Source organism: Ranitomeya variabilis, chromosome 1, assembly GCF_051348905.1.
Source record: "Ranitomeya variabilis isolate aRanVar5 chromosome 1, aRanVar5.hap1, whole genome shotgun sequence".
NCBI lineage: Eukaryota > Metazoa > Chordata > Amphibia > Anura > Dendrobatidae > Ranitomeya > Ranitomeya variabilis.
The window spans coordinates 222,633,083-222,660,180 of NC_135232.1; the positions used below are offsets into that span (position 1 = coordinate 222,633,083).

A 27,098-nucleotide genomic window follows, 5' to 3' on the forward strand; every position below is an offset into this window, starting at 1 on the left:
AGTGGAAAATGAAGTTACATGATCCAACTTCAGTGGAAATGCCTTAAGACAAGGAAATGATGCTAAGCAGTGTGTGTGGCCTCCACGTTCCTGTATGATCTCCCTACAATGCCTGGGCATGCTCCTGATGAGGCGGTGGATGGTCTACTGAGGGATCTCCTCCAAGACCTGAACTAAAGCATCCGCCAACTCCTGGACAGTCTGTGGTGCGCCGGCGGGCCAGTCCATAGCTTGAATTCCTTCATCTTGCAGGAACTGCTGACACTCCAGCCACATGAGGCCTGGCATTGTCCTGCATTAGGCTACTTTCACACTAGCGTCATACGACGCACGACGAATTGCGTCGTTGCGACGTACCGACGCAAGCAGTGAAAGCGCCGCACAACGGGGGCAGCGGATGCTGTTTTTCAACGCATCTGCTGCCCCATTGTGAGGTGCGGGGAGGAGGGGGTGGAGTTCCGGCCGCGCATGCGCGGTCAGAAATGGCGGACACGACGCACCAAAAAACGTTACATGCAACGTTTTTTGGTAGCGACGGCCCGACGCAACCGTCGCACGACGGTTGCGACGTGTGTCAATACGTCGCACTGCGTCACTAATGCAAGTCTATGGAGAAAAAACGCATCCAGCAAGCACTTTTGCAGGATGCGTTTTTTCTACAAAACGACGCATAGCGACGTGCAGTGCACGACGCTAGTGTGAAAGTAGCCTTAGGAGGAATCCAGGGCCAACCGCACCAGCATATGGTCTCACAAGGGGTCTGAGGATCTCACCTCGGTACCTAATGGCAGTCAGGCTACCTCTGGTGAGCACATGGAGGGCTGTGCGGCCCTCCAAATAAATGCCACCCCACACCATTACTGACCCACTGCCAAATCGGTCATGCTGAAGGATGTTGAAGGCAGCAGTTCGCTCTCCACGGCGTCTCCAGATTCTGTCACGTCTATCACGTGCTCAGTGTGAACCTGCTTTCATCTATTTAGAGCACAGGGTGCCAGTGTCGAATTTGCCAATCCTGGTGTTCTGTGGCAAATGCCAAGCATCCTGAACACTGTTGGGCTTTAAGCACAACCCCCATCTGTAGACGTCGGCCACTCAGACCATTTTCATGGAGTCGGTTTCTAACCGTTTGTGCAGACACATGCACATTTGTTGCCTGCTGGAGGTCATTTTGCAGGGCTCTTACAGTGCTCTTGCTGTTCCTCCTTGCACAAAGGCTGAGGTAGCGGTTCTGCTGCTGGGTTTTTGCCCTCCTACGGCCCCCTCCAAGTCTCCTGGTGTACTGGCCTGTCTCCTTGTAGCGCCTCCGGACACTACGCTGACAGACACAGCAAACCTTTTTGCCCCAGCTCGCATTGCTGTGCCATCCTGGATGAGCTGCACTACCTGAGCCACTTGTGTGGGTTGTAGAGTCCGTCTCATGCTGCCACGAGTATGAAAGCACAACCAACATTCAAAAGTGACCAAAACATCAGCCAGAAAGCATTGGTACTGAGATGTGGTCTGTGGTCCCCACCTGCAGAACCACTCCTTTATTGAGTGTGACTTGATAATTGCCAATAATTTCCATCTGTTGTCTATTCCATTTGCACAACAGCATGTGAAATTGATTGTCAAACAGTGTTGCTTCCTAAGGGTATGTGTCCACGTTCAGGAAACGCTGCGTTTTTGACGCAGCGCTGAGCCGCAGCGTCAAAAACGCAGCGTCCAGATGTTACAGCATAGTGGAGGAGATTTAATGAAATCCCGTCTCCACTGTGCATTAAAAAACGCATGCGTTTTTCCCGCAAAAACGCACATGCGTTGTGTTTTTTCAGAACGCAGCATGTTGCTACAGTGAGCAAAACACGCAGGAACACCGCAGGTGACCTGCCAGTGACCTCAGGTGCATTTTTGGTCAGGATTTTACCTGCATAAAATCCTGACCAAAGCCTGAAGCAAACCTGAACGTGGACACATATCCTTAGTGGACAGTTTGATTTCACAGAAGTTTGATGTACTTGGAGTTATACTCTTTTGTTAACCCCTTCACGACCTTTGACGCATACGCTGCGTCATGAAAGTCGGTGCCAATGCGACCTATGACGCAGCGTATGCGTCATGGAATGATCGCGTCCCTGCAGATCGGGTGAAAGGGTTAACTCCGATTTTACCCGATCTGCAGAGACAGGGGGAGTGGTGCTTCAGCCCAGGGGGGGTGGCTTCACCCCCCCGTGGCTACGATCGCTCTGATTGGCTGTTGAAAGTGAAACTGCCAATCAGAGCGATTTGTAATATTTCACCTAAAAAACTGGTGAAATATTACAATCCAGCCATGGCCGATGCTGCAATATCATCGGCCATGGCTGGAAATACTCAAGTGCCCCCCCCCCCACACCCACCGATCGCCCCCCCAGTCCTCCGTTATGGGGTCCGGTCCCCTCCGTCCGCCTGCCGGCTCCCCCGTCCTCCTGTCCGCTCCCTCCTTGCTCAGATCCCCCCCCCCTGTGCTCCGATCACCCCCCCCCTGTGCTCCGATCCACCCCCCCACCACCCCTTCATACTTACCGATCCTCCCGGTGTCCGGCCGTCTCCTCGCTGGGCGCCGCCATCTTGGAAAATGGCGGGCGCGTGCTCAGTACGCCCGCCGAATCTGCCAGTCGGCAGATTCCTTACGAGTACATTTTGATCGCTGTGGTAGGTTCTATCACAGCGATCAAAATAAAAAAAATAATAAATAAACCCCCCCCTTTATCACCCCCATAGGGACAATAATAAAATAAAGAAAATTTTTTTTTTCTTTTTCCAATAGGGTTAGGGTTAGAACTAGGGTTAGGGGTAGGGTTAGGGTTACGGGTAGGGTTAGGGGTAGGGTTATGGCATGTGCACACAGAGCGGATCCGCAGCGGATCGGCCGCGGATCCGCAGCGGATCGGCCGCGGATCCGCAGCGGATCGGCCGCGGATCCGCAGCGGATCGGCAGCGGATCCGCAGCGGATCCGCAGCGGATCGGCCGCGGATCCGCAGCGGATCGGCCGCTGCGACTTCGAAGCAGTTTTCCATCAGGTTTACAGTACCATGTACACCTAAGGAAAACCAAATCCGCTGTGCCCATGGTGCGGAAAATTCCGTGCAGAAACGCTGCGTTGTATTTTCCGCAGCATGTCAATTCTTTGTGCGGATTCCGCAGCGTTTTACACCTGTTCCAAAATAAGAATCTGCAGGTGAAATCCGCACAAAAAAACACTGGAAATCCACGGTAAACCTGCAGGTAAAACGCAGTGCCTTTTACCTGCGGATTTTTCAAATATGGTGCGGAAAAATCTCACACGAATCTGCAATGTGGGCACATAGCCTTAGGGTTAGGGTTGGAATTAGGGCTAGGGTTGGAAATAGGGTTAAGATTAGGCTTGTGGTTAGGGTTACGGATAGGGTTAGGGGTGTGTTGGGGTTACAGTTGTGGTTAGGGTTGGGATTAGGGTTACGGTTGGGATTAGGGTTAGGATTAGGGTTGGAATTAGGGTTACGGGTGTGTTGCGGTTAGGGTTGTGGTTAGGGGTGTGTTGGGGTTAGGGTTGTGATTAGGGTTATGTGAATTGAGGGGTTTCCACTGTTTAGGCACATCAGGGGTCTCCAAACGCAACATGGCGCCACCATTGATTCCAGTCAATCTTGCGTTCAAAAAGTCAAATGGTGCTCCCGCCCTTCCAAGCCCCGACGTGCGCCCAAACAGTGGTTTACCCCCACATTTGGGGTACCAGCGTACTCAGGACAAACTGGGCAACAACTGTTGGGGTCCAATTTCTCCTGTTACCCTTGCAAAAATAAAAAATTACTTGCTAAAACATAATTTTTGAGGAAAGAACAATTATTTTTTATTTTCACGGCTCTGCGTTGTAAACTTCTGTGAAGCACTTGGGGATTGAAAGTGCTCACCACACATCTAGATTAGTTCCTTGGGGGGTCTAGTTTCCAAAATGGGGTCACTTGTGGGGGGTTTCTACTGTTTAGGCATATCAGGGGCTCTGCAAACGTAACATGATGCCCGCAGACCATTCCATCAAAGTCTGCATTCCAAAACGTCACTACTTCCCTTCCGAGCCCCGGCATGTGCCCAAACAGTGGTTTACCCCCACATATGGGGTATCAGCGTACTCAGGAGAAACTGGACAACAACTTTTGGGGTCCAATTTCTCCTGTTACTCTTGCAAAAATAAAAAATTCTGGGCTAAAAAAATATTTTTGAGGAAAGGAAACACGTTTATTATTTTCACGGCTCTGCGTTATAAACTTCTGTGAAGCACTTGGGGGTTCAAAGTGCTCACCACACATCTAGTTTAGTTCCTTGGGAGGTCTAGTTTCCAAAATGGGGTCACTTGTGCTGGAGCTCCAATGTTTAGGCACACAGGGGCTCTCCAAACGCGACATGGTGTCCGCTAATGATTGGAGCTAATTTTCCATTCAAAAAGCCAAATGGCGTGCCTTCCCTTCCGAGCCCTGCCGTGCGCCCAAACAGTGGTTTACCCCCACATATGGGGTATCATCGTACTCAGGACAAACTGGACAACAACATTTGGGGTCCAATTTCTCCTATTATCCTTGGGAAAATAAAAAATTCTGGGCTAAAAATAATTTTTGAGGAAAGAAAAATTATTTTTTTATTTTCACGGCTCTGCGTTATAAACTTCTGTGAAGCACCTGGGGGTTGTAAGTGCTCACTATGCATCTAGATAAGTTCCTTGGGGGGTCTAGTTTCCAAAATGGGGTCACTTGTAGGGGAGCTCCAATGTTTAGGCACACAGGGGCTCTCCAAACGCGACATGGTGTCCGCTAACGATTGGAGCTAATTTTCCATTCAAAAAGTCAAATGGCACGCCTCCCCTTCCGAGCCTTGCCGTGCATCCAAACAGTGGTTTACCCCCACATATGAGGTATCGGCATACTCAGGAGAAATTGCCCAACAAATTTTAGGATCCATTTTATCCTGTTGCCCATGTGAAAATGAAAGAATTGAGGCTAAAATAATTTTTTTGTGAAAAAAAAGTACTTTTTCATTTTTACGGAACAATTTGTGAAGCACCTGGGGGTTTAAAGTGCTCACTATGCTTCTAGATAAGTTCCTTGGGGGGTCTAGTTTCCAAAATGGGGTCACTTGTGGGGGAGCTCCAATGTTTAGGCACACGGGGGCTCTCCAAACGTGACATGGTGTCCGCTAAAGATTGGAGCCAATTTTTCATTCAAAAAGTCAAATGGCGCTCCTTCCCTTCCGAGCCCTGCCGTGCGCCCAAACAGTGGTTTACCCCCACATATGAGGTATCGGCGTACTCAGGACAAATTGGACAACAACGTCCGTGGTCCAGTTTCTCCTTTTACCGCTGGGAAAATAAAAAAAATTGTTGCTAAAAGATCATTTTTGTGACTAAAAAGTTAAATGTTCATTTTTTACTTCCATGTTGCTTCTGCTGCTGTGAAACACCTGAAGGGTTAATAAACTTCTTGAATGTGGTTTTGAGCACCTTGAGGGGTGCAGTTTTTAGAATGGTGTCACTTTTGGGTATTTTCAGCCATATAGAACCCTCAAAATGACTTCAAATGTGAGGTGGTCCCTAAAAAAAATGGTTTTGTAAATTTTGTTGTAAAAATGAGAAATCACTGGTCAAATTTTAACCCTTATAACTTCCTAGCAAAAAAAAAAATTGTTTCCAAAATTGTGTTGATGTAAAGTAGACATGTGGGAAACGTTATTTATTAACTATTTTGTGTCACATAACTCTCTGGTTTAACAGAATAAAAATTCAAAATGTGAAAATTGCGAAATTTTCAAATTTTTTGCCAAATTTCCATTTTTTTCACAAATAAACTCAGAAATTATAGACCTAAATTTACCACTAACATGAAGCCCAATATGTCACGAAAAAACAATCTCAGAATTGCTAGGATCCCTTGAAGCGTTCCGGAGTTATTACCTCATAAAGGGACACTGGTCAGAATTGCAAAAAACGGCAAGGTCATTAAGGCCAAAATAGGCTGGGTCATGAAGGGGTTAAAGTGTTCCCTTTAGTTTTTGAGCAGTGTAAATTATGCTCACAAATAACAATCAGTGTGTATGTAGAACATTGTGACATTGCTGCACAAAACGGCAAATATCAGATTAGTGACATGTTAATTATGTCACACAGTGTATACATGATAAGGTTCCACAATGGTTGGACACAAAATCATTAAGGAGATGGAATATAGAGGTATGTACATTAGTATAATCTAGCTATGGGGTATCCAAGGTGCAATCCTATTGGTAAAGTGCATGTGCAATGAAGTACTGATAGGATGGATGGGACAAAACCCACAATAGAGTGCTAGTGCATAATATCCCTCCATTCACATGTACAACCTACAATGAATGACACAACCATGGTTGGAATCTTTTATGAAGCTGATACCTTGGTAGGTGAGTGCCGCAGCCTGTGATGACATGGGCCCACCCCTATATAATTGGTAAGATCCATATTTTCATTCTGCATCTGATTGTGTCTTTTAGGGAAATCCGTTATACCTCCTAAATTGTCCAACAATTCCACAGCACTTTCCAGACATTGTACTCTGTCGCTGTCTCCGGTGGGGTTGACAATCTGAATGACCTGATACACATAGGCAGACCCCGCTAATATCATGTGTGGTGGCCCCCGACTCTCCTCCACTAGACGTCGGGATATCCTCACCCGATCCTTTAGATCTGTTAATATGATTGGTGCACGCCAGGACCTCATTCTGGGCAGCACTAGTCTTGGTTATACGGTATGTTGATGAGAGAGATGATTTTAAGAGGGGATGTCCAGGTCTGGGACTGAAGGCTGGAGTCAGTCTTTGTGACTAACTGCCAAGTCGTATCATCGTGCAGTGCACAATTTGGATTCCTGCAGTCACATGCCAATTAGACCCGTCTGTTTTCTCTCAATTCACTTCTAATAGAAACCAAACTTGTCTAGTCGGCCTGTGGCCACAAGTATGCAAATCACATCTGTGTGGTCATGTGACTGCCCACTCTCACTGGGAATACGAAGGAATGGAGACTGCCCTCTCTGAGTCACTGCAGACCTTTGTGCCCAACCTGGACAATTCCTTTCAGCATAAAAACAATTTCACCCAACAAACGAACAAAATCCTCATTTGTTGGGTGACTACAAAGCTGTATAGATTGGCCAATAAATACTAAGTAAGTATTCCCAGCAAGGGGCCATTTAGACAGACCAATAATCTTGAAGGAGCATTTCTGGGAATACGTTTCCGGATTAATGGCCTGGTTACAAGGGTAGTTGCACACAACCGATTTCTATCGGACGAGTACTGTCCTCACTTTTGACGGATAGCTCATGCATCCATGTTATTCTTTGGGGCTGTGCACATTTTTGATTTTGGCGTCAGATCAATGTGAAAGTCTTTGGGTCCATGGAAAACATTGACCACTTTCAGGTGACATCAGATTGCAGTCCAATTTTTACGGACTGATGTAAGGCCGGCCTCACACTCAGCGTATAAAAATACGGTCCGTTTTTTACGGCCGTAATACGCAGAAAAGTCCCCAAAATAGTGGTCCGTATGTCATCCGTAGGCAGGGTGTGTCAGCGTATTTTGCGCATGGCATCCTCCGTATGTAATCCGTATGGCATCCGTACTGTGATATTTTCTCGCAGGCTTGCAAAACCGACATCTAATGGATTTATGGGCTCAAATGTTCGTTAAAAAATATATACAGTATATATATATAATGTCATTGAGACACATATATATATATATATATATATATATATATATATATATATATATTCTGTATTTATATTTAATTCAGCGCGATATATGTGAAAAGCCGGTAATTCAATTGCCGGCTTTTCATTTCTCCTTCACAAACCCGACATGATGAGACATGATTACATACAGTAAACCATCTCATATCCTTTTTTTTTTTTTTTGCATATTCCACATTACTAATGCTAGTAGTGTGTATGTGCAAAAGTTGGGCGCTGTAGCTGCTAAAATAAAGGGTTAAATGGCGGAAAAAATTGGCGTGGGCTCCCGCGCAATTTTCTCCGCCAGAGTGGTAAAGCCAGTGACTGAGGGCAGATATTAATAGCCTACAGAGGGTCCATGGTTATTGGCCCCCCCTGGCTACAAACATCTGCCCCCAGCCACCCCAGAAAAGGCACATCTGGAACATGCGCCTATTCTGGCACTTGGCCACTCTCTTCCCACTCCCGTGTAGCGGTGGGATATGGGGTAATGAAGGGTTAATGCCACCTTGCTTTTGTAAGGTGACATTAAGCCAGATTAATAATGGAGAGGCATCAATTATGACACCTATCCATTATTAATCCAATTGTATGAAAGGGTTAAAAAACACACACACATTAAAAATTATTTTAATGAAATAAACACACAGGTTGTTTTAATATTTTATTGCTCTCTCAATCCACCTGAAGACCCTCGCTTGGCAAAATAATAAACCAACAATATACATACCTTCTGATGAACTGTCACATCCCACGAAGTAAATCCATCTGAAGGGGTTAAATCAATTTACAGGCAGGAGCTGTGCTAAAGCACTCGCTCGTACCTGTAAACACCGGGTGCTGAAAGGAAAGCTGGGTGATCTGTACTTACATTGAGTCGCGGTGAGGCGCCCTCTGCTGGATGTTCTCATGAACTGCAGCCTTGGAAAAGTTCCCACGCTCGAGTTCATGTGAGTTCATCCTGCAGAGGGCGCCTCACCGCGACTCAATGTAAGTACAGATCACCCAGCTTTCCTTTCAGCACCCGGGGTTTACAGGTACGAGCGAGTTCTTTAGCACAGCTCCTGCCTGTAAATTGATTTAACCCCTTCAGATGGATTTACTTCGTGGGACGTGACAGATCATCAGAGGGTATGTATATTGTTGGCTTATTATTTTGCCAAGCGAGGGTCTTCAGGTGGATTGAGAGAGCAATAAAATATTAAAACAACCTGTGTCTATTTCATTAAAATAATTTTTAATAATGTGTGTGTGTGTTTTTTAACCCTTTCATACAATTGGATTAATAATGGATAGGTGTCATAATTGACGCCTCTCCATTATTAATCTGGCTTAATGTCACCTTACAATAGCAAGGTGACATTAACCCTTCATTACCCCATATCCCACCGCTACACGGGAGTGGGAAGAGAGTGGCCAAGTGCCAGAATAGGCGCATCTTCCAGATGTGCCTTTTCTGGGGTGGCTGGGGGCAGATGTTTGTAGCCATGGGGGGCCAATAACCATGGACCCTCTGTAGGCTATTAATATCTGCCCTCAGTCACTGGCTTTACCACTCTGGCGGAGAAAATTGCGCGGGAGCCCACGCCAATTTTTTCCGCCATTTAACCCTTTATTTTAGCAGCTACAGCACCCAAATTTTGCACATACACACTACTAACATTAGTAGTGTGGAATATGCCAAAAAAAGTGGATATGAGATGGTTTACTGTATGTAAACCATGTCTCATATCCTGTCGGTTTGGGAAGGAGAAATGAAAAGCCGGCAATTGAATTACCGGCTTTTCACTAACACCGCTGCGTATTTCTTGCAAGTCACACTGCTGGTCCGTGTGGAATCCGTATTTTTCTCCCCCCATAGACTTTCATTGGCGATTTTTTTTTTTTTTTTTTTTTTTGCGCAATACGGTGACAAACGCAGCATGCTGCGATTTTCTACGGCCGTACAAGACCGTATAATATGGATCAGTAAAATACGGCAGATAGGAGCTGGGACATAGGGAATCATTGGGCCGTGTGTAATGCGAATTTTACGGACGTAGTTTATGCGCTCATACGTCCGTAAAACTCGCTAGTGTGAGGCCGGCCTAATGGTGAAGGTGAAGAAACTTTTTTTTTTTTCATTTCCCTCTCCACCTCTGAGAAAAACTGATCACACTCTGATCAAACTTTGGTAATAAAAATCAGACCTTTTTTCTCAAGTGGAGAGAAAACGGTCACATGCTCATACCCTGATGGGCCCTTACTGTGCTCTCTATAACACAGAAATTCTCAAGCGGAGTGTCCCCCTATATGGGGGAGTCAGGACAGCTGGTTGCTAGCTGAAGGGGTCCCAACAGTTAGCTAATGTGTATGGCAGCCTCAGGCTCTATTCACACTAGCATCTTCATTTCTCAAAACAGAAAAACTCATTACCACGATCCTCATAGAATCGCAACTTTATTGCAGCACATTAAAGACTCATGGAAATGCTTGTTACACATTTCTCACCATGTCTCATGTCCCATTAAAGTCAATGTGATCTGAGCTGCAGTACCCGAGAATGGCCACTACACAGTGTATGGTGCTGTAGTGTTTCGGTACACTGTGCACTTCCAACCACCATGATACCTAATGGCTAGTGATGAGCGAACAGTGACTTCGGTGTGCTCGAAAAATATGTTCGAGTCACCGTGCCTGCATGTCTCTTGGCTGTTCGACAGCTGAAATGCATGCAGGGATTGTTTGCCTCGAGACTTGCAGCTGCGGGGACTCAAACATATTTTTCAAGCTCGCCAAAGACACTGTTAGCACACGAGCATGCTCAGTTAACACTTTATCCAATCACATTAAGGCTAGGTTCACATTGCGTTAGGGCAATCCGTTTAGCGCTAGCAGATTGCGCTAACGCAATGTATTTGTTGGGGTCACGTTTAGGGGTCGCGTTAACGTCCCCGCTCTCGCAGATCCCCGATCTGCGAGAGCGGGGAACGGACCTCGGGCGCGCCGCGGACGCTGTAAGCAGCGTCCGAGGCGCGCCACAAAAGAACGGCACATCGCTAGCGCGAGCCGAAAAAGGCACGCGCTAGCGATGCGCTTCAGGCAGAAACAACATTGCTGTCAATGGGTGCGCTAACGGACCCGTTGCACGGCGTTAATTGCGACATTTTCGCCGTGCAACGCTGTCCGTTAGCGATCACCCAATAACGCAATGTGAACCTAGCCTTACAGCAGTGCCAGGTGTTGAACCCCTTTAATCTGCTATTGATTACGAATCCTAAGGATAGGCCATCAATATAAAAGTCTTGGACACCTAAATGGACTATTACAGTTAATCGGGTCTGCTTGCAGATGTTTGTGTAAGTCATAGGGCAGACCTGTTTATTGCAGGAGAAAAACAGAACTCCTAAGTCTAGCGGAGACTGAACATTGGAGCCAGGCTCTCAAAGTCCGCCAGGTTTGCTTGTTGTTCTCATTATCTCCTCTGTGGACATTGCCCAGCTAATAAAATTGTACCTGCTCGAAAACAATATACGTGTTTTCTGAAGGTGGTGAAGCTTGGGTTGTTCTAGGCTTTGTAGGGGGTTCATAACTTGGGAATCTGACCACTGAGCAGTATTGAATATAGACTTCCCAGCATGTTGCAGCTAGCTGATTACTAGTAGCTGCCCGAGGCTCATTTTACAACCAGCAATTACTGTACCACTATTCCGACCAGGAATGTAGCTCCTCTAATGACTGAATGCTATTATCTGATCTCCCTTATTATTGTCAGGGCCTCTGTAGGCTACAGCTTTACCAGGAGGGGGAAGAAAGCATAGCTCTTTTCTTTTTTCTTTTTAGTTAAACTGATGATTACTTGAATGGAACCCGATTTCTGTTCTTGTAACACTAGTGTGAATTGAGCCTAAATGAGGAATGATACTTATTATATAGTGTTCTTGTCTGGAGTAAGACAAGTGTTATAATTTGTTGCTTTACTTCAGTTACACCTCATTCAGAAGTCTGCTATTTCTGCATATGAGTGTTATCTGTCTTTTTCATTTATGGTCACGGATGCACTCTTACCTGTAATAGTTATGGGGCCATTCATATGTCCGTGATTTTTCAAGGACCAAGTGGTCAGTGTAAAATCAGATATGTCCGATAATGATTAAAGTGTCCCATCAGAATCTGCAATGCAAGTCTATGATTCTGTGAAAAAATCTGATAGCATTTGAATGGCGTCGAGTTCAGTTATGTTACTTAGGAGAATTTTTTATTTCTCCACATACGAGAAAAACTGACGACATTCTGATCAAACTCCTTGTTCTATTGTTCTTGTATGTGAGAAAAACAGTCGTCTGAATGAACCCTTAATCTTGGTAAAAAAAAAAAAATAATTTTTCCCCTTCTCCCATGACAACACCACCTGAGAGACGGTATCCGCCCATCAAGGACAGGAAGCCTACTAAATAAAAGAGCGGTACCTCTCCTCCACCTCAGTTTGGTTTCCTGTCCTTGAGGGCGCCTAGGAAGTGAGCGGTACTTGGACTTAACCTGATCTGGAGGGTGTCCAGGATGGGATGCCTTCCAGAGGGGTAAAGTACCACTGGCCAGGGGGTCGGTGCAAAGCCGTGCAGGCAGAGACCTCTTGGTACAAAGGTCCCGGCTTTGCGCACGCCAGGGCTGCAGGAGCACCCCGCGTGGGACTTGCTTCCGGGGGTGCGCTGGTGGTAAACCAGGTGCATTCTTGCGACGAGTGCGCCAGAAAGCGGGGCCGCCTCCGGTTTGCGCGGGACACAGGGTGTATATCCGGCACGTCCTGATGACGTAGCATGCGGGAAACTAAAGCAGCCATCTTGGCTGCACGTGTGTATGGTCGGCTGAGACTCCCTGCCCACAGCGCACCAGATTTGAGAGACCAGAAATGGGGGCCAGATGGAGGTGTCTGGGCTATTCTACTATATAGGGGATGGGCCCAGGATGATGGTGGTATTTTCTACGGCAGTCCTGAGCAATGTATTCGCAGCAGCAGCACTCCACCACAGCGGTAGCATCTGCTACTAGAGCAGCAGCAGCCACTACAGCATCACCAGCAGCGCCATCGCTAGGGACGCAGCCGTGGAAGTCAGGAAATCAGTAAGACCAGCCTGAAGAGTAAGGCAGGACATGAGTCCACCTCCAAGGAAGAACGTTCTTCTGAACTGATCCAGCCTTCATCTCCGATACCTTAGATTGATCAACTGATGGTGAGTGATCTAATCGAAAGTTCAACATATTGAATGGGTCCCCCTTTTCTGTATTTTTTTTTTTTTTTTTTATTAGGAAAGGCCCCTTTAAAAAAATGTATCAGAACAATAAAGAATGTACTCTGTGCAGGAAGGGGTTGCCCAACACTTATGTTAGACTGCCCTGATTGCATACAGCAAACAGTCTTGGAGGAAACCCCCGGGTTTGCTATGAACTTTAAGTCTGTAATTAAATCTGAAATCCAGGATTCATCGGAGTCTGATGCTTCAGTAACATTAAAAGATAGGGAAGATTCGGATTCATCTGGCTCCTCTTCCTCTTCTGATAGTGACACGGGGTGGGGGGTGTAGGCTTTGTTTTCCAGCAGAGGACACAGACAGGCTAATCAGAGCATTCAGGTCAGCTATGAGCATAGATGATTCTAAGACCCCTAGAACAGTCCAGCACATCATATTTGGGGGCTTCAAACAGAGGAAAAGGCTTTCTTTCCCAGTCAATTACAAAATCAAAGTGCTCATTGGCAGCGAAAGGAAGAAACCTGATAAGAAGGGTCCGATACAATCTTCGTCAAAAAGAAGATATCCGTTTGAAGATGAAGCAGGTGTATGGGAGAAAACTCCTAAAATTGATGTGGCGGTAGCAAAATTGGCAAAATAGTCTACATTGCCCTTTCAAAACCTGGGGTTCTTAAGGACCCCCTGGAAAAGAAAGAGGAGGTTTACTTGAAACAGACGTGGGAGTCATCAGCAATGTCGTTAAAGCCAGCAATAGCAATCTGCATAGCCAGGTACATGATGGTGTGGCTACAGCAGCTTGAGGACCAAATCAAGAACAAAACTCCTAGGGATAAGATCTTGGAATATCTGCTGATGCAGGGAGCTGCTGCATTCCCGGCTGACGCCTCGGCAGATTCGGTCAGGTTGGCTGCTAGGTCTGCAAATCTATCTAACGAGGCCCACAGAGCTTTGTGGCTCAAAAGTTGGCCAGGGGATACCCAGTCCAAGGCCAGACTATGCTCGGTCCCATGTGAAGGGAAATATCTTTTCGGCCAGGCACTGGATGATATCCTAGATAAAGCAGCAGATAAGAAAGAGTTCCCCAATGTGTCCCTTCCACAGTACAAAAGTCCTTTTGTAAGAGGAAGTATAAAAGGAACAAACCCCTTAGAGAACAAGGGGGGTTGAAGGAGAAAAATCAAGGAGCGGAGGCTTCATATTTGGGGGCCCCTCTTCAGGAAGCTGAAAGCCCTGTAATTGATGGGTTTCCCCAGGTAGGACGAAGGATGTCCAGCTTCCAACTTGCCTTGGAGAAAATCTCTTCCAATACCTGGATCCTGAATAAAAATAAGATCAGGGCTAAAATTGGAGTTCAGGTCCTCTCTCAGGCACAACTTCAGATCTCGTCCCCCAGGACGCTGAAAGAACAGCTGGCCCTAGAGGCAGAAATGTTAGGCTTACTGCAGAAACAGGTTCTGGTGGAGGTACCGGTCCAGCAGCAGGAGAGGGGTTTTTATTCTCTCCTGTTCCTGATAAAGGAAACCCAACCTGTCTATCAGGACTATTGTCAATCTAAGGCGACTGAACAAATTCCTGGTCTACAAAACCTTCAAGATAGTCGATAAAATCAACAGTAAAAATGTTGTCTTAAATATGAGCATCCTGGATTTGAAGAACGCATACTACCATGTCCCAATCAATCAGAGAGACCAGCAGTACCTGAGAGTAGCAGTGCATATAGGCAGACAGGTTAGGCACTTCCAATACAGGTCACTACCCTTCGGACTGTCCATGGCTCCGAGTATTTTCGAGAAGATAATTCTTGAAGTATCAGCGCATCTCGGAGAACAGAATGTGTTAATAGTGCCGTATCTGGGCGATTTTAAGTAATCGGCAGGTCAATGGAGGACCTCAGTCGTCAGCTGAGGCATATCAAAAGCACCCTGACTCGGCTAGGGTGGATGATATATATGGAGAAATCAAAACTACAGCCCCTAAGGGTTCAGTCTTTTTTTTTTTTTTTTTTTTTTTTTTTTTTTTTTTTTTTTTAGGGCTTATTTTGGATTCTGAAGAACAAGCTTGTCATCTAAGAAAAGAAAAACAAGATCATTACCCTTGTGTCAACAGCAATTACCAACCCGGTTATGAATCTGAGGAAGGCTATGTCACCACTAGGGACAATGACTTCCTGTATTCCGGTGGTCCAGTCGGTGCAAATTCACTCCAGGAATTTTAAATAGGACATCCTAGTAGGAGTAAGAGAACTCGGGTGCTATTTAGAAGCAAATATTATTCTTTTACAAAAATCAATCGACTCCATGGCTTGGTGGCTGGAATTGAGGAATCCCATATATATATATATATATATATATATATATATATATATATATATATATATATATATATATATATATATATATATATATATATATATATATATATATATATATATATATATATATATATATATATATATATATATATATATATATATATTCGTGTTTCCCCGATAGTAAGACAGCGTCCTACATTCTTTTACCACTCAAAAGTCCCACTATGTCTTACTTTCGGGGGGGTGTCTTACCTTGGGAAAAAAACCTGTGTGGTCGCTGGAGAGCTGTCGCACAGACAGCTCTCCAGCGACCAACTATGCGAAGTCCCCTGGTAACCAGGGTAAACATCGGGTTACTAAGCACAGGGCCGCACTTAGTAACCCGATGTTTACCCTGGTTACCAGTGTAAATGTAAGAAAAAAAAGTGAGGTGTCATCTTGTTTTTTCCAGAGGTGATTTTGGAGTTTTTGGGCTGTCGGGACAGAATACAGTGGCTCTTCCTTTGCCTTTTGGTGTTTTTAATCCTTCAGAAAGATACTGTTGACTTCCATCTCCAAGTTCTAATCGTCGCTTCGCCGGAGGGCGCCCCAGTGCAGGCTGCAGTAGGCCGGCTCTGGCGGCGGGTCCATGCGGGGTGGAGTAGATGAAGCTGGCCGCTGCTTGCTGCTCCGGAGCGCACAGTCCGTGCGGGGGATGGTGCACCGGGCCGGGGGAAGACAGGACGTGCAGGTATCTGCCGCCTTCTGCGCCAACCACAGCACCGCCCCCAGCCACGAACCCCCCGGAGAAGCTGGAGCATTTGTCGGGGAGCAGCAGCTGGTCGTGCCCAAGGTGGCTTCCCTTTCTCATGGTACGGAGCCGCCGCCTTCTCCGCTCTCCTCCTTGTGAGGCGGATTGTACGGCTGTGTGTGCTCGGGCACCAGCTCCGACCTTCGCGCGTAAACCGCATCCCTTCATTCATTGTCAGCTTCCTGGAGCCATTTTTCAGCCGCGGCGGTGGCAGGGAGGTCGGAGCTGGGGCCCGAGCACACACAGCCGTACAATCCGCCTCCATCTGCCTCCCCCGGTGCTCGATAGCCCTCCGACGAGCTCACCTCAGCACCTGCTCTAACTGCAGCCCCGGCTATTTGTAGGGTGCAGGCCAGGCAGTGCGGATTACTGGGGTCACAAGGAGGAGAGCGGAGAAGGCGGCGGCTCCGTACCATGAGAAAGGGAAGCCACCTCGGGCACGACCAGCTGCTGCTCCCCGAAAAATGCTCCGGGGGGTTCGTGGCCGGGGGCGGCGCTGTGGTTGGCGCAGGAGGCGGTGGATACCTGCACGTCCTGTCTTCCCCCGGCCCGGTGCACCATCCCCCGCACGGACTGTGCGCTCCGGAGCAGCAAGCAGCGGCCAGCTTCATCTACTCCACCCCACATGGACCCGCCGCCAGAGCCGGCCTACAGCAGCCTGCACTGGGGCGCCCTCCGGCGAAGCGACGATTAGAACTTGGAGATGGAAGTCAACAGTATCTTTCTGAAGGATTAAAAACACCAAAAGGCAAAGGAAGAGCCACTGTATTCTGTCCCGACAGCCCAAAATCACCTCTGGAAAAAACAAGATATGACACCTCACCTTTTTTTTTTTTTAACATTTACACTGGTAACCAGGGTAAACATCGGGTTACTAAGCGCGGCCCTGCGCTTAGTAACCCGATGTTTACCCTGGTTACCAGTGGCTGAATCGTCCGCATCCCGCAGTTAATGCAGCAAAAGGTACCGGTACGGCTTATATTTTTACAATGTACAGTACTATGTCTTACTTTCCGGGGTGCGTCTTACATTAGCCGACCCCGCTAAAACCCGCACTACGTCTTACTATCGGGGGTGTCTTACTATCGGGGAAACACGGTGTATATATGTATGTGTGTATATATATATATGTATGTATGTATGTGTGTGTATATATATATATATATATATATATATATATATATATATATATATATATATATATATATATATAATTAGTTAGTGTGTGTGTACAGGTGCTTTTCACTAAATTAAAATATCAAAAAGTTAATTTATTTCAGTTCTTCAATACAAAAAGTGAAACTCATATAGTCATTACAAACAGAGTGGTCTATTTCTTAGTGTTTATTTCTGTTAATGTTGATGATTATGGCTTATAACCAATGAACACCCAGAAGTCATTATCTCAGTAAATTAGAATAATTATCAAAAACACCTGCAAAGCCTTCCTAAGCGTTTAAAAAGGTCCCTTAGTCTGTTTCAGTAGGCTCCACAATCATGGGGAAGACTGCTGACTTGATAGATGTCCAGAAGGCAGTCACTGACACTCTCCACAAGGACGGTAAGCCACAAAAGGTCATTGCTAAAGAAGCTGGCTGTTCACAGAATGCTGTATCCAAGCATATTAATGGAAAGTTGAGTGGAAGGAAAAAGTGTGGTAGAAAAAGGTGCACAAGCAACCGGGATAACACTTGAAATAGATCACTCTAACTCTAACGAGTTTCACTTTTTGTATTGAAGAACTGAAATAAATTACCTATTTGATGATATTCTAATTTAGTGAGAAGCACTTGTATATGTATATTCAGAAAATGGCTAACATAGAATAAAAAAAAAAAAAAAAACATCACAGAAAAAGATACAGCGTTTAATCAACGCCAGGCCAGATTACCAATGCAGTAGCAGGATGCAGCAGACCCCCATGATAAAGGCGTGGGCAGCACAGGTGCAAAATACTGATGCAAACAGCCACTCACAAACCTACCAATTCATGGAGTGGGTAGCTGTGTAGTATTAAACATGCACCCAGATGGAGCTTGCATAGGATGCCAGTCACACAGATACCGTAATTCCGATGCAGTGTCTGGATTACAACCCCGAGGAAACGCTCATTTGGGCTGGCTTCACGCTGTCCTTTGTGGGAACTATGGGTAAGACCTAATGAATAATATTTTTGATAATCATGCTTCCTTAAAGTGATATACACCTTTTATTTATGATTGATCACTTTTCTGCATAACTAACTGCCCTTACAATTGGATTACATGGAGTAATAGGCACTAGTGGCTCACTTTCATGGAAGCTTGTAGGAGTGGGGTATTAACCTTGTAAGCACTTGCACTCTATGTAACTTGCTGCTATCTGATGGTTCTCCCACCCACGAATATTATATGTTGTGGACAGTGTGTTTTATACTTGTGTCCAAACCTTCTTCTTTGTCAGTGTTACTGCAAATTTTGATGTTTTATGCTTAGTCTGTTTTGTATACTTTTCAATAAAATGTTGTTATGGTTGATTCTGGACGGGTTTTATCCATTTTTTTAATGTAATTAGTTCAGTGGGAGTGTCCTGTACAAATTGTGGTCCTTTCTACTTCTAGGTATAGGGCCTGACCTACTATCATACTGTGTATTCTGTTCTTAAGATTCTGCTCACATGTAGTGTATCTGGTCTCTTTATTAGGAAACACACAAGATATATAAACAGAAGTTGGAAGAATTAAACACTCTTCAAAGTGTGTGCACCGGCTCCATAAGCAAGCATAAGAGGCGACTGGCGGATTTAAAAGGCAGCTTAAAAATGTAAGTTTTGGGAGTTTTATTTTTAAATTAAAAATTCACATTAATTGAATATTAACTAATAAGGTTGCTGATTTCAATTTTCCAAAGCACAATGAAAAATGAAAGTAGTAATCTGATTAGTTACTGTGAGCAACTACTGACGTTTCCTTGGCTCAAGGTTTGATAAATCTCCCTATTCTAGCATTTCTATATGGCTGACCCTATCCTTAGGAAACCTCATCAACATTAGATCATGGGGAGACCCGCTTTGGGCACTACTGCCAATCAGCTGCTTAGAGCGGTGTTGTTCAGCAATAGGCCATCCATTTTAAAGAACTTCTTTATTAAAAAATTAAAGGTTTATATCTATAGCAAGCTTTAGTTTATTGGTGGTGAAAGCTATATCAAACCTATGTACCTGGTAGTAGATTGTAACACTTCTTACATTGTGTAATCCAATATTTAGCTGGTTTTGTAATGACAGTAATTTCCACTGCTGTGTATTGCTTTTCTGTTTGCATCTGTGCTATTCATGCTGCTACTTGTAGAATGAATGCTCCTGAGATACACAAGTAATATACCTGTTCTGTTCCAGCTGCTTCAGTGTGAGATGCTGCCAAGATTAACCCCTTAATGACCACCAATACAACTTAAAAAGACCTCCGATATAAGAGAATAGCATCCACCGACTGGTGACAATCCAGCAGCTGTCGGCTGTACACTATAACTGACAACTTGCTGCATCAGCCACGATCAGTGTTGGCACCAAACATGGCTGTTTAACCTCTTAAATACTGCTGTCAATAATAACTGTAGCATTTAGATGGCTAACAGAGTGAGGAGGCTTCTCTAACCCCCATCAGCACCCTGAGATCTTGATCGTGTGGTTCTGATGTTTGCCATGGCAATTCATGACCAAATAGTGGCCTTAAAGTCTTCCAAAATACATTTTTTCATTCCCGTCATGTCACTTTGCATTCATTTCTGAAAAGCACCTGAAGGGTTAATGAACCACCTGAAAACAATTTTGCATGCATTGAGGGGTGCGTTTATTAAAATGTAAGTACTCAGAGATTTAGTTTTCCTTGCCGCAGCTGAATGATTTACATCTGTTAGCCTGCTTGATTACATGTGGGGATTCCCTAGCAACCAGGCAACCCCCACATGTACTTATGCTGGCTAACAGATGTAAATCATTCAGCTGCGGCAAGAAAAACTAAATCTCCGAGTACTTATACTCAAAGGACACCTGAGCGTGCTCGGGAAATCTCGAGTACCGAGTATATTCGCTCATCACTAATAATCATTCAAAGGTTGAAAATTGCTATTTTTACAATTTTTTTACCATTATCATAAAGTGTAATATGTCACGAAAAACAATCTCTAAATCAGTGGGATATGTTGAAGCATTCCAGAGTTATTGCTGCATAAAGAACCCCTTTCCGACATTGGGCGTAATAATACGCCGATGTCTGACTCCCCCCTGTTTGCATCTATACAGCTGACATGTGCCCTCAACAGTCGTCAGTGGAATCGTGATCCACCCACAGCTGTTAACAAGTTAAATGCCACTATCAATCTCTGACAGCGGCATTTAACTTGCTCTTCTGGCAAGCGCGCTGGAAATCGCTCCCATCGGTGACCCCTTCACGTGATCGCAGGTCACAGATGGGTTGGCATGACAACCAGAGGTCTCCAGCAGACCTCTGTGGTTGTCATAGCCAGATTGCTATGAGCACCACCTTGTGGTCGGCACTCATAGCAAGTGAGTATTTCTGCTACATACAGGCGATCTGATCATCGCCTGTATGTAACACAGCCGATCAGACAAGTGCAGCTTCTAGTCTCCTATAGAGACTATTGAAGCATGCCAAAAGTAAAAAAAAAAAAAAAGTTTTAGAAATATAAAAAAATAATATAAAAGTTCTAATCACCCTCATTTCACCCCATTCAAAATAAAACAATAAAAAAAAATCAAACATACACATATTTGGTAATGTCGCGTTCACAATCGCCCGATCTATCAATATAAAAAAGAATTAACCCAATCGTTAAATGATGTAATGAGAAAAAAGTCAATACGGCAAAATTTAAGTTTTTTGGTCGCCGCAAGTAATGGCCGATCAAAAGATAGTATCTGCACCAAAACGAAAATCATTAAAACCGTCAGATTGGCGCCCAGAAAATAAGCCATCACCCAACCCGATATCACGAAAAATGGAGACTCTACAAGTATCTGAAAATGGCGCAATTTTTTATTTTTATTTTTTTTTTCAAAAATTTGGAAATTTTTGTTCACCACTTAAATAAAAAAAACAAAAACTAGACATTTTGGTGTCTATGAACTTGTAATGACCTAGAGAATCATTATGGCAGGTCAGTTTTAGCATTTAGTGAACATGGTGAAAAAGCAGAACAAAAAACAAGTGTGGGATTGTACTTTTTTTCAATTTCACAGCACTTGGAATTTTTTTCCCGTTTTCAGTACACAATATGGTAAAATCACTGGTGTTTTCAAAAGTACAACTCGTCCCGCAAAAAACAAGGTCTCACTTGGCCATTTTGAAGGGGAGCAAAAAATGCAAAAATACGTCTGATCGTTAAGGCAATCTGTCACCAGGTTTTAGCTATGTAATCTGTAAGCAGCATTATGTAGGGATAAAAACCCTGATTCCAGCGATGTATTCCTTACTGGTCTGCGTGCTGTTTTGTCTGCTGCAGATCTAGCATTGTTCAGAATGCTGAGCCCTGTATAACCTCTTCCACACCACTGATTAGCAGCTTTCTGTGTAACTGTACATAGACAGAAAGCTGCCTATGTTTGTTGGGGGCAGGGTTACACAGATCAGAAGTACACGGTGTGAGACAACTAGTCTTCTAGTGATGATCTCCTACTGATAAAACCACTTATTTTATTGAAACAGTAACACACAGCCTAGTAAGTGACACATCACTGGAATCGGGGTCTCCGCCTCTACATAATGCTGCTGCAATATTAGGTTGCACAAACTTGCTGACCGATTCCCTTTAATTGTAAAATGATTATTTTGGGCACGTAATATTAATCTAAAAATGCTGCAAATTGGGGTAATGTCACCAAATAATGGCCTATAAATCTAGTCCTAATGCTCTCACAATAAATGAGTGCATACATGTGGCAAGTTCTCTCATCGGTGACCCTTTGCAGCCAACAAATTGTGTTTGCTTGAAGAGCAAGCAAAATTAGTCTGCAGTCTGTACTTATTAAAAGTATCTGAACATATAAAAAGTTCATAATAGTGTGTCTCCGCATTATAGTTTGTATTGCTTTAAAATAAATACTGCTTTCTTTAATGTTGTGTGTTTCGGCAACTTCTATGTTATCTTCCTATACTCCCTTGTGTTTTTCCATCAAGACACAAACAGTCGGCAAGCCTTGGAGAGACGGACCTCATCCAACAAATAGATAGCACCATAAAAGAGAGGCACAATGTGTTCTTTGACATGGAAGCCTATTTACCAAAGAAAAATGGGTAAGTTTGGAATCGTAGCTTGTATTTGATCATTTTGAGGGCAAACTCATTTATGTAGGGTTGCAGGTGAAGAAAAAGAATCTGCAGGACCCGGTTTCACCTGCCATGTTGGTAGTCTGTAGCTGCCTGACCAGGGAGCTGTTAACCCCTTCTTACCTGCAGCACATCTGGCTCCTCTTCTGATTAGAAGGCCCCTTGATGTTATTTCAGTGTGGTGGATGCATGATGGTGGGCCTACTAATCAGAAGAAGCGACGGGAAGCTGCAGGTAGGAGGAGGGTCTGTGGTCCAGCGGCCATGAGCTATGCAAGTGGCCAATAGGTCCTGTGAATCTTTTTACTTACATAGGGTATTTCCATCATGCACGTTAATGGCATATCACTTGATTTGGCATACAAGCGTGATCAATGAAATTCCACTCTTAAAGGGACTCTTGGCTCAGAATGACTGTTGAAACCAAGGACAAGTGCTTCACGACGGGGCCAATCATTTATATACACCCTCCTACCTGCGTTGTTTTCCACCTATATTAACTCTTCTCTGGCTCTATGAAGCCAGAGCTGTCAATCAAAGATGAGGGAGGGTAGAGCAGGAAGGAAAACAAGCAGGTGGGGAGGTGTATATAAATGTTTGGCCCCTCCTTGATGCACCGAGCGATGTGCTGAGATGTCCTTTAACCCCTTCACGACATGTGCTTTACTAGTACGGCGCATGTCGTGTCTCCTCCTTTGATGTGGGCTCTGGCGCTGAGCCCACATCAGTCGCGACATGTCAGCTGTTTTGTACAGCTGACATGTGTGCGCAATAGCGGCAGGTGGAATCGCGATCCACTCGCCGCTATTAACTAGTCAAACGCTAACAGCGGCATTTAACTACCGCTTCCGGCCATCAGGCCGGAAATGCACACATCGCCGACCCCCGTCGTGATCGGGGGTCAGTGATGCGTCGACATGACAACCTGAGGTCTCCTTGAGACCTCTATGGTTGTTGATGCCGGCTTGCTGTGAGCGCCACCCTGTGGTCGGCGCTCATAGCAAGCCTGTAATACAGCTGCATAGGAGCGATCTGATGATCGCTCCTATGTAGCTGAGCTGATCCAGTTGTGCCAGCTTCTAGCCTCCCATGGAGGCTATTGAAGCATGGCAAAAGTAAAAAAAAATGTTTCAAAAAAAATATAAAGGTTTAAATCACCCCCATTTCGCCTCATTCAAAATGAAACAATAAAAAAATTTCAAACCTACACATATTTGGTATCGCCGCATTCAGAATCGTCCAATCTATCAATTAAAAAAAGGATTAACCTGATCGCTAAATGGCGTAGCGAGAAAAAAATTCAGAAGTACGTTTTTTTGGTCGCCGACACATTGCATTAAAATGCAATAACGGGCGATCAAAAGAACGTATCTGCACAAAAGTGGTATCATTAAAAACGTCAGCTCAGCACGCAAAAAATAAGCCGTCACCCGACCTGAGATCCCGAAAAATCAAAACGCTATGGGTATTGGAGAATGGGGCAATTTTTATTTATTTTTTAGCAAAGTTTGGAATTTTTTTTCACCACTTAGATAACAAATAACCTAGACATGTTTGGTGTCTATGAACTCGTAATGACATGGAGAATCACAGTGAGTGGTGGGTCAGTTTTAGCATTTAGTGAACCTAGCAAAAAAGCCAAACAAAAAACAAGTGTGGGATTGCACTTTTTTTTGCAATTTCATCACACTTGGAATTTTTTTCCTGTTTTCTAGTACAAGACATGGTAAAACCAATGGTGTCGTTCAAAAGTACAACTCGTCCCTCAAAAAATAAGCTCTCACATGGCCATATTGACGGAAAAATAAAAAAGTTATGGCTCTGGGAAGGAGGGGAGCGAAAGATGAAAACTCAAAAACGAAAAAGGCTGCGTCTTAAAGGGGTTAATGGTCACTTGGAATCAGTTGGATGCTCTGCACCTGTACACTTTGATGGCTTCTTTTTCTTTTTACTAAGATTTAGAAAACGCATATTTAAATGCACAATTGGAGAAATAAGAGTTCATAGATAATAGAACACATAAGTGATGTCCTCTTGGTTCACCAGCTCTGCATAAAAATAGATAGGCTGGCGTCACACCTCCAAGCTCAACAGTCTTTGTTTAGACCCCTATTTCCAGACCGGCTGTAGGTCTCTCAGTCTGGACTCAGCAGATATGTATAAATATGTGAGGTCAGGAAAGGAGGTCTGCGTCCAGTCCATAAAATGTGGTTTGTGAACCACCATACAATCCAGTAATGCAGTGCTATAATTAATACAGTGCTTTAGGACAGCACGGAGCACAGATTCCATTTAAAACTCAGTTCAGATATTTGTTATCCTCGAAGGAGAAAAGTTTGTCTTTATTGAGTAGAAAAATTGCCTCGTTGTCTCTGCTAGTTTCCATGAATGTGTAAATGCAATGTAATGAAGCCGCCATCTTATGCACAGTTTGCCATAAGGTCTTGGTTGATTGACTGTGTCCTTGAAAAATTTGTACTTTGAAAATGAGAAGCTTATCAAAGGTCAACGACAAGTTCAGATAAGCTGGGAGAATGTTTTCAGAATGCACCTAGTATGAATAGGCAAAGATAATATCACAGGTGAAACTTCAGTACAGAGCAAAAGTTTGGACACCTCTTCTCATTTAAAGATTTTTCTGTATTTTCAGGACTATGAAAATTGTAAATTCACACTGAAAGCATCAAAACTATGAATTAACACATGTGGAATTATATACTTAACAAAAAAGTGTGAAACAACTGAAATTATCTTATATTCTCGGTTCTTCAAAGTAGCCACCTTTTGCTTTGATCAAAGATATAAGCAGCTGAGTGAATGGGCCTGCAGCCTCCTCGCTCTAACAATACTGTTAAAATGGAAAACTAGCTTACTTATTTATATTATGTGCAGCACGTACCAGGGCTTCTGTGTGCTGAGTGTTAGCTTGTTCATTATTCCTGCTGCCAGTTGTGTGTCTGCCCAGGGCAGTGCCGTACTGAGAAGGTGACATTTGCAGAAAACTCTGTGCAGCAGTGAAGTCATGTAAGAGAAATCGGTTTCTTAAAGCACCACTCCAGCATTTATTTTTTTTTTAGTTGCACTGCTGGACTGGTGCTTTAAATGCAAGTCCTCTCCACCCTGTCTCATACTCACCTGCCGCCGCTTTCGTTTTCCAGTGTAGCTCCCGTTGGTCTCTGGTGAAAAGTGACCTGCCTGCAGCTCCAGTGTTTCATGGGGCGAGCCGGAGGATGCTTTTCAGTACAAGTCTGAGAGCCTGGTTTTGGCTTTCATAGATTTGCATTGAGAGCTTGTGGGGTAACGTCTGGCTTCTGGCTAGTCAGAAGCTGCGCTCACAAGATGGGATCAGAGAGGCCCTGAAAAACGGTGAAGACGCTGGAGGGTGAGTATATGACAGAGGGTAGGGGGCTTACATTTAAAGTGCCACTCCAGGGCTGGATTTAAAAAATGCTTTGAAAAGTCCACATAGGAAGGTGAAAGAGATTTCAGTTACAAAATCGGTAAAGCCCAGGGTGGGAAATCTTTTTCTTTTTTTTTTTTTAATTTATTTTTTATCTTGGACACTCTGTCACATGGCTGTCACTTTGTGTTTGTGATTACGATCAATTGATCAATGGGGCTTCACCTTCCTGCCAATATAATAACGTAAAATGTGCATGAAACCATGGATTTACATTCATTCCACGTCTGGACTTTTTACATTTATATCTGCAGTGTGATGGTAGTGCAGATAAGTGACAACAGAAACCTACAGCAAACACACATGGCCGCAATACTGGCAGAGGAATGGAAATGCATATCGATCCAGCTGATCTATAAGTCTTTTTGAGATATAACACAGTTTAAGACTTTTTTTTCAATATTCTCATGTGAAAACGGTCTACTGCTTTATATAGGTATTTGTTTCATGGTTCCCAGCATAAACTAGATGAGATTGTGATATTAAAAAAAAAAAAAAATCTTTATCAATATAGTGTGAAGAATTGGGACACTATAATTTGACTAAGTAATTTCAGCAGAGAAGTGAAGAGCAGGAATATGAAGCCATGATCCGGTTCCTTCCCGAGATCCCGGTGTTAATGCTGAATATACGGTGACATGGCAGCCTCTCTCCTGTAGATAACTGACTAAATCTTGCTGGAAATCCTGTCACTTATCAAGGAGTTTAACACATCAATGTTGTCTTCTTTTTTAGTTTATATCTGAACCTCGTGCTTGGAAATGTGAACGTCACTCTTCTTAGTAATCAAGCGAAGTAAGTATACATTTTAGTAATGGAACAAGAACACGAGTACATGGACCACTCAGCACAGTCTTCCATCGCTTTTGTCTTTCCCATTTCCTCCGCTTAAATGATCCTCCTAATGTTTCCAGTGGTAGACGCCAGCTAATTTATAGAATGTAAATGAGCTTTATTAGTGTGTGTGGGCTGAACTTGTACTGTCAGGGGGCTGATAATCAGTGCCAGTCTCTAAAACCTATGGACACATGCAGATTGATCTATACTGTGTAAAGTCTTAAAATGTGACAGATTCATCATTTCTTCATGCAGTTTGATAAGTCTGACATGTTTTAAGACTGTATAGTCTATACCAACTGTTAGTTGACTGACTTTTTCCCAAAATGTGTGCCAAAACGTTGGCCTAGTGCTGCACATTAGGTCATTTTCCAGTTTGGCAAAC

General features: G+C 44.2%; 1 protein-coding gene across 1 annotated transcript in view; it reads left to right on the forward strand.

The window, feature by feature from the left end:
* The window catches only part of TMEM120B (transmembrane protein 120B), a 63,723-nt gene that overhangs the window by 1,753 nt on the left and 34,872 nt on the right, over window positions 1-27,098 (forward strand). The window contains exons 2-4 of the mRNA XM_077293035.1: window positions 18,775-18,893; window positions 22,268-22,384; window positions 26,612-26,671. Coding sequence (XP_077149150.1) covers window positions 18,775-18,893; window positions 22,268-22,384; window positions 26,612-26,671 — 296 coding nt within the window. The remainder of the gene's footprint in view (window positions 1-18,774; window positions 18,894-22,267; window positions 22,385-26,611; window positions 26,672-27,098) is intronic.